This window comes from Pipistrellus hanaki (assembly GCF_964339955.1).
Source record: "Pipistrellus hanaki genome assembly, chromosome: X".
In the NCBI taxonomy this organism is placed as follows: Eukaryota; Metazoa; Chordata; class Mammalia; order Chiroptera; family Vespertilionidae; genus Pipistrellus; species Pipistrellus hanaki.
This window is the reverse complement of record NC_140524.1, coordinates 3,193,150-3,204,852: the sequence shown is the minus strand read 5'-3', so window position 1 is coordinate 3,204,852 and position 11,703 is coordinate 3,193,150. Positions and strand designations below refer to the sequence as shown.

Sequence of the window (11,703 nt, the reverse complement as noted above, 5' to 3'; positions counted from 1 at the left end):
CAGAGAACTGAAGTGATTTGTTCTAAGTTAATTAGCTGAGAAAGCTTCTACCAGACTCTACACTGACTGATGAGAGTCCGGGCAGACAATACTCTGAAATGTAATCAGCCCCCAAGAAACCTTGGTAAAACACGAGAGAAAACCAACTATGAGAAGGTGAAGTCAAAACAAAGTGGCTTGTTAAACCCATCATCCATGGACCCCTATTACCCTCATTGGACCCTCCTGCCGTAAGAAGCCATTTCATCTTGGGACTAGCCACTAAATGGGGAAGCCAGGTCTGAGTCAGGTGACAGTGCACTTTATTAAGAAATGAAACAGTACCATACACACAGAAGCATATTTCATTTGCAAACAAAAACACACATATGCAGAGTCCCACAAGTAGCAATGGGGCACATTTCAGACAGAACATTAGGCATCAAGTTCACAAACAAAATGTAGTTTGTGACCTTACAATATTTCTCTTCAGTGTAGTATAAATACTTAACAGTTATGACCAAAAAAAAAAAAAGGATAACTTTTAAAATTAAATTCTTGATCTTACAATGGAGTAAGGCCAACTCAGTCTTCAGAACTGTGAAACAAGACGCCTTAACAGGGCAACCCACTATCAGCTGCGTGAACTAACTAGTTTCTCTGGATTGAAAAGACCTATGGTATCTGGTGTTGAACAATCTCTTATAAGGTGGGAGCTCTGAGCTCTGATTTCAAGTTTATGCACATTTGGACTGACATCCATTTTGATTATCTGTAGCTTAGGACTTTTCTAAAAATTCTGAGAAGAGGGTAATTGCATACTCAGGAGTTTTTTAACATTCAAGACTTGCATATCCTATCAACCTAATTACTGTGAAATTTGCCAGTTAATTTTCCCCCATAAGGTTCACGACTGAGTTAACCATTAACTGAACAAACAACTGAAATAGGTCAGGGATGTGACCTCGCCAAGCGGTTTGGTATATGTGGCACCTCCTTATGTAATAGAACATATGCAAGACATTGCCAACACTCGTAAATTAGCTAAGACACTTTTCAAATGAAAGGCAAAGAGCAGCATAAAAACCCTGCTCTTTGCTCTTAGGATAGGCAAAACAAATACCTTAAGTCCTCACACCAGGGCCATTACTTAATTTTGGACTTATGATAAGGTTAATTATGCAATAAACTTGGGTTGGTTTCCTAGGGCAGTCTTTAATTCCCATTCAATAAAAAATAGATTAGGTTAAGGAGTGTTAGGAGATAAAGATATGGGGGGAAAAAACGCTGAATACAGAAGACAGAAGAAGCAGTTGACTCAACAGCTATAAAACAAATGTGATACTTAGTGAAGGGGCAAACACAATGGTATCTGCTCTATGATAAAAGCATAAGACAACTGAGGCATATAACCGACCTGAGAAAAAATAACATTTTGAATCTAGCCTGTTTAACAATGTGTGGAAGTATGTTCTTCAATACTTGTATTTAAATTTTTTGGCACATAAAAGAGTAAGTTTCAGCTATCATTCATTGAGGATGCAGGAGAAGGTGTTACTGTATCCCCACCACTTGTGTACCTGAGTCCACTGAACCTTCTCAACTGCTTTATTTGATCACATGTGTGTTGATATTTTCCCCAGGTATTGATACTAAGAAAATATGTGTTTTGTGGCTGAAACCTTTGGAAGCAGCTTTCAAATTCTGACAGTTTTTAAAATGCAAAAGACAAGAGGTAGGCACTGTTCTTGGCCCACATTACTCCTTAAGAGAACTTAGTGTTCATATGTGAAATCACTCAATTCCATTTCTTTTAGAAAACTTAATAACTAAGGCAAGTGAATTTATAATACAGAGCCCTAATTTCCTTTCTGTATCTGATAGTCTCAACAAATAATAAGAAAATTTTAATGTCTATTTCCGTTATTTGAGAAAAATTATCATGCTAACGTTTACTCTAAGCTAACTATGTTAAAGACATATTTAAATTAACAGCTCTGTAATCCTATTATGGTCATAGGAAAAAAAGAAAAAAATATATATGTCACTAGGGGCTTTCAGACAGCCAGGGTCTACCTGAAATAGAAATTACAAAAGGAAAATACTGCTTTCTTGAAATTGGCAGAGAATATTGTCAATAATGAGTGAAGTGATGTCTAGCCATCTTCCAGGAAGAAAAGATGCTTCATGGAGAGCTAGCCAGCGAGGCCTCATGGGGACAACCCTGTCACTAGTTCACTCTGCTCACCCGGAGAGATGCACAGAAGCCACAGAAAGTCAGTTTAGTGATTATGCCTTGGTAAACACTCTACTCTTTAAGAAGAAAAACGGGAAACTAGGCAGACAAGCTAACCCTGGGCATTCACCTCTTCAACCTCTACAGAAAGTGAAAGGTTTCATTTCTGCAATCACCAGGCATTTTATGTTAAAGGGGAGAAAAACAGGTCACAGAAATCATTTCTGATGAGCACTTGAACTTGAAATTAAGAAACTGATCACAAGAATTTACTCTACCAAACAATATGAGTCTACACAGACAAATAAGATGGAGCATGCTCTTTACCGGTTATTATTAGGTGGGATTCTGTAAGTTGTTTTTACTTTAACACAGGCTAAACTAAGGTGTTACATCCATTGCACTTAATAATAGTCTAATGAGACACAGCCATTAATTTGTCAACGTTTTCCTTCTGATGGTACTGGAAAAGAGTAAGCACAGAGTGCTTCAGCATCGTTCTAGCAGCCTGTACTTGCACACCAGAAAACACACGGCGGACACTGATGTGGAGAACCCAATGACCTTGAACAGGCCTGGCACGGAGGGGAGGTTTCTTTCCCAGAAGGTGTGTGTGATTTCCTTAGCTGGGACATCCTAGATGGAAAAACAGAGATCATTAGCTGAAGACTTCTGCACTAACAAAGAGGGGCAGAACATATCTGTAAAACTAGTGCACAAATACGCTTTGGAGAGTGGCACCTACAATTACACCAGAGGCTAGAAGATGAAAATATGCGTTTTTCACGTAGTTACTGGTCTATGGTGATGAAGATGACAAACTTACCTCTGACTCAGGCTCCTCGATGTCTTGCTTTGTCTCTTTTCCCAGAGCATTCAAGATCTGAAAGAAAGTGGCAATGGTATTGTGAAGTGAGGTTTTGTAATTTTGACAGATTCAAGGCCCTACTGGCCACCAATGAGCCCCCTGGGTGAAGTAAGGGGCAGAGAAGTAGACATACAGATTTATCAACGTCAAGATCTAGAAAGGCCAGGTACCAAAAACACTGCTAGACTCAGGAGGGAGGTTGACTTGGCTTCATCCCTTACCGATCTAGCTGCTCGCTCTCCGGCTTCCACAGCTCCTTCCATGTATCCGCTCCAATGTGTGGCAGTCTCCGTTCCAGCAAAATGAACCCTGCCTACTGGTTCTCGAATTATCCTTCAAGGGAACAGAGAGATCACACAGTTACCTGAGAAGGCACTGAGGATTAATGAGTCAATTGCTGCCCTCCTTTATCCCAGAGAAAACAGGGTAACTCAAATTGTTTCAAAAAGGCCCACTCGACTCAGCCAAAGGTGAAAGGCTCTTCCTTATTCCCAGGGCCTGCACCCAAGGGTCCAAACTTTCAAACCAGAGAGAATCAGGCTGTCAGATCATCAATCACTACAGGTGATGTTGACCTTTTCCTAGCCATCTAGAATTGGAATATAAGCACATCCATTAAATCCAGTCAGATTTATTTGCTGTATGTTTTATATCTGAATTCCATTCTGTTCTCTACACTGTCTTTCCAAAGTGGATCACATCTGATGGCACACCCCAGCCATGCAGGCACTCCCAGGTTGTCAGGAATAACTATACTGGCAAGTAGGAAGACAGGAAGATTACATGATTTCTGGCAAAGAAAAGACTTGAGGGGAGCCCGGCCAGCATGGGTCAGGGGTTCGATTCCTGGTCAGGGCACAGTCCTGGGTTGCAGGCTTGATCCCCAGTGTGGGGTGTCCAGGAGGCAGCTGATCAATGATTCTCTCTTCCTCTCCCTTCCTCTCTGAAATCAATAAAAACATATTTTAAAAAAACCCCTGAAGGATTATATATGTCTCCTTAAAAAATACTCTGTACAGTTGGTGTCTATGAATTTATCTGTAGACTGGCTGAGGGCAGGGTAAAGGACCTTCTCTTACAGAGAGTTCTTGCCAAAGAGAACCACGGAAGGGCTGGGTTGAATGGGCAGCTGTCCTCTCCAACATTGCTGGCTTTGACCCCTACCATGCCTGCAGCCACTTTCATAAAATCTCCCAAGCTGCACAGTTCTAACCCAAAGGCCTCTACCTCAACCTACTGCCATACCTTTTCCCAACTTAGGACTCTTTGCTTCATCTATTGCTGATCCTAGTCCCATCTTATAGACTTCAGAACTACTCCAGTTACCCAATCCTGCTATTACTAACGATGAGTATTTCATTCAATTAATAATAAAAAATAATCTCATGTAAGGAAAGGGTTAATAAATTCTTCTTCCTCATGACAAATGTGACCTTCAGTTAACTTTCTAGCTCTGATCCTTTAAAAACCTGATGAAGGTATAATGCCATGTGTGGTATCAGGCAATACTGCCCCGCAATGATAAATTGCATCTGGGCAGGGAAGACTGGCATGAATTGTAAATACCTAGCAGGAGGCTATCATGTGGAGCTTCACTGAGTGTGGTGCCCCTTGCAGGGACCCCAAACACCATGCCTATGAGGTTGTTGCAAAAGACAATGACTCCAATTGGGCTTCTAAGCCAAGAAGAAATCCTCCACCTTCGGTGGCTATCACCTCCTCACGCCTTAGCTGTATGCAATGGGGATGCCTCCCCCTGAAGATGAATATGTCTCCTGGCAAGACATGTTTAGCCCACGTCCTTCTATGTAGACTGGTGCCCAGGAGCCTAGAGTGGTCGTGTGCGACTAAATGTCTAATTGAGCTCAAGAAGGCCTCTTGGAAGACACTGCAACTTGCAGAATTCTCACATGTACTGCTGATATCTGAAACCCTCACCAGTATCTGCTATTGACCGCTGTGCTGACAGCTATTGTTCTATGTACCCATAAACTTGTTTTTCTATGGACATCTAGAGATATACAAACTGACTACTTATGAGATTAGAAATAAAAATGCTGACTACTATTTCTAAAATTCCTGTTGAATTTTGCTCATATTGTAAGTTTAGGGTATGTCTTATATTAATCGATATAGTGTCTGGGTAGTACCTTCCATATTTAGTCATAATGCCAGGAGGAAAGTAGGCGGTGTAGCAGCCTCCAGAATACTGTTCTTCGCACCAATTCTTTTCTTCATAATGCACTGGCTGGAGTTCAATGGGAAGAAAATTCCAAAGAAAAGAGAAAGCTGAAATTCTACGTCAACAATGAAGGCTCTTGTGTATTTTACTTTAACAAAAAGTTCACAGTTTTTAAAAAGGTGGACCTGTTTTTCTAGCACAATAAGGGAAACATAGCAAAACCAAGTAATGGTCTTTTGTGAGGTACCATGTATACTGTCACTTTCACAACCTCCTGACTAGGGGAGACGTGAAGCATTCCAATATCTGGGCACTGAACATCTCCAGGCAGATTGTAAAGTCTACTAGTAGACCTAAGTCTACAGGAAACCCCATCGGTAACCAGGCCCTGGAAAAGTCTCCTCAAAGCTCTGGATTCTCTAAATAGAATAGATGGATGCTTCCCCAACCACCAGCGCATTACTGCTGGAAAAAAAAAAAAAAAAAAAAGGTGAATGAAGGAAGTCTAAGAATTAATAAGCAGTGTCTAAGATTTACTTTTTCAGAACCACTTCTCTAAGCTAGAAAAGTGAATGACAGAAATTCTGATAAAAAGGGGAGAATTAAAGATGAAGATGTTTCTTAAGGGACATAAGCGGACCTCCTATGATTTTCCTAACATGTTCTGCAAATTTATTATTTGAACAGATCAGAGATAATCTCCTAAAAAAGCCCTAAGCTACCTGGTAGGATCTTCAGAAAGAATTTCATGCTCATGATTGCTTTCAGTGGTGGATTGGAAGCACTGAAATTCCTAAGTGAGCTGTGAATCAAGTCTACAAATGGGAAAACAAATTAGCATGACTTTGACCTGGGCAGAGTCTACATTCAGTTACATTGTCAAGCATAAACTGCGGTGCCTTCACCACCAAATAATAAAGTATCTGGGATTTTATTTCACAGCAGTCAGTTGACAATGACAGGAAAGGACAGCCCTCAGTTCTGGGAACTGATCTTATCTACCCTGGAGATAATACCTGCAGCTCCAGGCTCTGACTACAACTGGTTGCCAATTATTCAGTGAACCTTTAAAGTTTAAACAGTCCAAGGAATTACTACATCAGAAACTGCTTGCACCTGACAGCGGCTTTTAATGACGTGTAATTGCTGAAGTTACTCCCCCAGTAAGCATATCCCTTTATACTCTCTTCATAAGACTGGCAGAAAACATGAATCTGCTTTGTGTATTCATTTGGAGCAAACTGAGAACAACCTGCTAGGTATTAAAGCTGGGTGTTCTTACCTGTAAAGCTTCCTCGCTTCCCAGCACTTTGGAGTACAACTCACAGATTATTTTCTTTCTATAAAAAATGAACCAAAATGTTAAGGAAGTAATAGCTTATGAGTATAGTATAAACACTGTCAGTTCCAGGGCTCTTGCCAACATTTTACCATGGAACTTTTTAAGGAAGAGACAAATGCTGGTCCTGAGGTGATGTCACACAACATTAGGTGGCTATTTAAGTTCCAGTACAGACAGGAAAAGTTTGTTTTCCCTTCAAGGAGCTGTTTGTACTAGTCGTAAAGGAAAGGCAGAACTGGAAGTACTCTCAAAACTACTGTCATCTTGCCTGGTGTGGTTCAGTGGTTAGCTTCTACCCATGAATCAAGAGGTCACAGTCAGGGCATATGCCCAAGTTGTAGGCTTGATCCCCAGTAGGGGGTGTGCAGGAGACAGCCGATTAGTGATTCTCTCTCATCATTGCTGTTTCTATCTCTCTCTCCTTCTCCCGTCCTCTCTGAAATCAATAAAAATGTATTTTTAGCCGGGACCGGTTTGGCTCAATGGATAGAGCGTCGGCCTGCGGACTGAAAAGTCCTGGGTTCGATTCTGGTCAAGGGCATGTGCCTTGGTTGTGGGCACATCCCCAGTAGGAGGTGTGCAAGAGGCAGCTGATCAATGGTTCTCTCTCATCGATGTTTCTAACTCTCTATCCCTCTCTCTTCCTCTCTGTGAAAAATCAATAAAAAATATTTTTTAAAAAATGTATTTTTTAAAAACCTACTATGCTCTGTCTCTCTCTGTCTAATCCAAGCCCCTCATTTTAGAGATGAGAAGGTTGGGGCTCAGTGCACTGAAGAGAATTGTTCCACATCACTCAGCTAATTAATGACAGGGCTGAGGTTCAACACTCTTGAGTGTCCCACCTGTAGTAAGTGCTCAATAAAACATTTATTAAAAGAAAGTCCATCCTCAGACTAGAATGGTACCCTCTATGATGTAGATATAGATGACTGATACTTACGTACTTCACATGAAGTTACAAGGAATAATGCCAACATTCTGAGTCGATTAGAAAGCAAAAGTATTGATCATCATTCTGAAAAACTTAATGATGTTTAACTTATTTTTGGGACATATAATAAATCTTTATTAAAACAGCCCTAGCTGGTTTTGCTCAGTGGGTAGAGCATCACCCTGCAGACAGAAGGGTCACTGGTTTGATTCTGGTCAAGGAAAACATACTTGGATTGCAGACCCCATCCTCAGTGGGGAGGCATGCAGGAGGCAACTGATCAATGATTCTCTCTCATCATTGATCTCTCTCTTCCTTCCCCTCTGAAATCAATAAAAATATTTTTTAAAATATTTATTAAAACAGAGTGAAACCTAAAATCTAATCAACCTACATTGCAGCTAATTTTTCATGCATGAGTGATAAATCAGTTATAATAGAAATATGTCATTATTTACTATATTTAATATTATTAGTTGAGTCAAGAATAAGTTCATACAAATATATCAGGAAATTCTCTTCCCCATTCCTTGCTCCCATTAAAATTAAAAAATTTTGGAAAAGTTAACACACTGGAGCAATACACTGACTATTCAGTTGGGCTCTAAAAATGAGAGGACATATTTTAATGATGGCCAAAAGAGGTCACTTGTAAATCACTTTGTAGTTGAATTTACCCACTGGTTTCTAAACCTGGCTGCTCATCACAAACACTTGAAAAACTTGTTAAAAAATACTCAGGCCCCACTTCTAACCTACCGAATCATAATCTATCATCCTCAGAAAAATATTTTTCCAAACATTTTTAAAAATTTAAGTATAGTTGTTACACAATCTTATATTGGTTCTATTAGTTTCAGGTATACAATGTAGTGAGATCACCTCACTAATTCTAGTCATCATGTAAACTTATCACAGCATTAGTGACTATATTCCCCTTCCCCTTTTTGCTCATCCCACTGCAACCCTTCCCTCTGGCAACCATCCCTTTTGGCCTCTTTTTCTATGAGTTTGGTTTTGTTTGTTTCAGATTTCACATGTAAGAGAAACCACACAGTATTTGTCTTTCTCTGTGTGACTTATTCCACTTAGCATAATAGCCTTTAGGTCTATCCATGTTGTCACAAATGGCAAGATTTCATTCATTGTTATTGCTGTGTAACATTCATGTGTGTATGCGGGCATACACACAACATCAAACATTCTATGGAAGATTTTGATACAGTGGGTTCTTGAACTGTTGCTCCAGTCAATGACATATTCAGGCTTCTAAAGGTTTTGTCGTATAAAAACTTTTGAGAAGTTCAGATACCATTTGGAATCATAACCAATGTCTACACTCAGGCTGATATTTATTTTACTATTAGTAAAGAGGGGAAGCAGGAAATCCAAAAGAAAATGTCAAGCTTAGTATGACATAATGAAAGTATGCATTAGATGCCTTTCCTGACTTTGTGATAAGCTAGATGTGCCTTCGCCAAATCATTCCCGATCACTGGACCCACAATTCTTTCTCTATTGAGTTGAAACAGGTAGAAACACATATGTATGGATTTTGCTTTTCAGAAAAAGTGCATGTCAGAGAACCGTAGTAAAGGGATAATGGACTTGCAAGGTGATTGGGACTGGGCCTCTAAAACTTTCTTCACAGCTAACGTCTTTGTGATTTTTCTCCATCCACCTTACAGGAAAACCCTGACTTCTCAACCACTATAAAAGTCAAGAAAAATATGCAAACTAAATTAATATAAGCTTATGGGTAAGGACTGTGTTGAGGGGCTGTAGCAAAATACAAAAGGTTGATTTATTAGGATTTTGAGAATAATAGTGATTTGTTTTTCATAATGATATTATATTGTCAGTGCAAAAACACACAATATAAAGCTAACCTATATTTGATAAGTAAAATCTTACCTTTGGTCTTTCTGAAGGTTAGCGAGGTGGATAGCTTTCCGAGCAAGAATGAAGCTGGAAAGAGAGGTTACATTTGAACGATTAGGTGACAATGGTTTATCTTAAGAGATGTCTCTTGTTTTTGAAGTGTTCTTGCTTCCATATACTCAGAATTAACAAAACCACCCACATCCTCCTAATATTTATCTCTACTAGAACAAATGCCATGCTGTTGCCAGTCTGCCTCTGAATCCAAAACCCCAGCTAAGCTGTGGGCTTCTAAATGACAGGTGGCGTCCTATTCAATATTTACCCTGAAAGTTTTACTGTTTTTGGCATACAGTAGGAAATCAAATGACAGAAAAATTAATGTTGCATTAAATTATTATCCTGGTAATGACTACTGCCTTCTGTTAAATACTTTATAAAATCTGGAAAAAGTAAATATAAATAAGTCTTTGTACTGGATGCCAGGGTAGGTCACCCAGATTCCTCTTCAGCACCAAGCACCCATTGCCTGCAGCTCACAGCTGACTCCACTCTGCATCAGGAAACTACCTGCCTCTCCCCAGAAGGACCAGCTTGGGAGTGCAGTGGGTACCAAGGCCCAGCCCTTGTCTCAATGCAGGACACTCTGAAGGGTCCCCCAGCTCCAGAGCTCACTGTGGGAGAGCTTAGGCCTCCACCGGATCAACATTGGAAACCAACCTCTCCCTCCGCCTGATCCAGATTCCTTCCCTTCCCCACAGGCGGAAAGCCGGGAGCACTTCCCAGCAAGCCTCCTGCACCCAGATCTCCTATCTGAGCGGGCTTCCTGGAAACTCACTGAGCACATTCTCCAAATCTAGTAACTTAGTAAAATTCAGTTAGAATCTGTTTGTTTCCCTTTAATCAAACAGATTCTATTTATTATACTGATCCTACTAATAGCATGTATATTTTAAAGAACTGAATTGTAACAAGAAATCCTTAGTTATACTCTTATTAGAAAATAATTTTTTAAAAATGCAAATGAGTTAAGGGACATTGATATTATATCTCCATTTTAAAGGGTTTAAAAATTGTATTTTGTTCTAGCCAAAAAGACAAATAGATCAGGAATGAAAATGCAAGGGCTAAAAACCAGTATTTCGTCCTCTCCCTCACCTCCTAATAAATTGTTTCTCAATTTGATTGGCAAATCATTTAGAGCCATTATTTGAGATCATTCTGAGAAGCAAAGATACAAAACATATTGGTGTTAATCCAGAGAACAGTATTTTAGATGAAGTTGTAGTCTGTTTAAGAAATTTGAACTATTTTACTTTATGGGATATAATCATAATTTTGCCTGACTTAACACTTTATGTTCTGTCTTGCTAGTAATGATTTTAAATGTTAAGCCTATGCAAGAATCTATCATTTTAGACTTATGTAATTATTTCAGTGAAACCACCAATATCTGATGAAAGATTAAATCATTTAGCTGGAAAAAAAAACTGTTTAGATCATATAGTTTCTTTTTTAAAGGGCAGTTGGTGGTTATTTCTGTTGAACCTCAGATTGAGAATGAAATAACCTCTTTGATTTACTTCTATATGGACCACTATCCTTTACATTTCTTTGGTGCTTTATTGAGGAAATCAAACACATTGGCTTTGGGTTGGGAACATTACACAGTTCTAAAGTACAAGTTCCTTTCTAGTTTCCAAAAGGCGCTAATAATCACAAACACAATACTGGGCAATGAGTACTCCTATCTTCAAGGCTTTCCTTGCCCAGAGCAAAGAGCAGGGTGGAGGCAATCTAGTTTCAAGGCAAGAACAGGGTGGAGGCAGTAGTCCAGATAAAATGTTTTAGGAACTGCCTAAATAACCCCATTACCATCTGGGACCTGTCGGCTTCTGCTATCCAGGTCCTTGTTAATAAAGCTGAAGAAAGCCCAGCCAGGCAGATGCTCCAATGTCTAACTCCCAGGGCAAGAAGAGGAACGCTGTTCTTCCATCCCCAAGTGGACTCATCTTGATTGAGTCTCCCAAAATCTCTATGTCTGCCTCCTGCTTTCCTTTGGCATCGAGAAGCTGATGCCAAACTGCACAGACAATCTGAAGACGTGTTGTTACTGTGGTTATTTCGTTGTGAGCACCTGCCGTTGGAGAGAGGCTGAGGCTGCTGCTTCTGTTTTACAGCCAGAGAACCACAGAATGTGTTGTTGGCAGCCTGGTAGCCCGGCCTGTTCTCTAAGTCCCTTGGATCATGGGTCTGGCTCCTTTCGTTTTTGTAATTTTCC

General features: G+C 39.9%; 1 protein-coding gene across 1 annotated transcript in view; it reads right to left on the bottom strand.

Moving 5' to 3' along the window:
- Nucleotides 1-285: 285 nt before the first annotated feature.
- Nucleotides 286-11,703, bottom strand: part of LOC311614994 (amine oxidase [flavin-containing] A-like) — a 49,299-nt gene continuing 37,881 nt past the window's right edge. Inside the window, exons 10-15 of the mRNA XM_084870114.1 lie at nt 9,456-9,509; nt 6,548-6,605; nt 5,234-5,331; nt 3,305-3,416; nt 3,042-3,098; nt 286-2,851 (exon numbers count right to left, since the gene is read on the bottom strand). Of these exons, the coding sequence (XP_084726240.1) occupies nt 2,705-2,851; nt 3,042-3,098; nt 3,305-3,416; nt 5,234-5,331; nt 6,548-6,605; nt 9,456-9,509 (526 nt within the window). The 3' untranslated portion in view covers nt 286-2,704. The remainder of the gene's footprint in view (nt 2,852-3,041; nt 3,099-3,304; nt 3,417-5,233; nt 5,332-6,547; nt 6,606-9,455; nt 9,510-11,703) is intronic.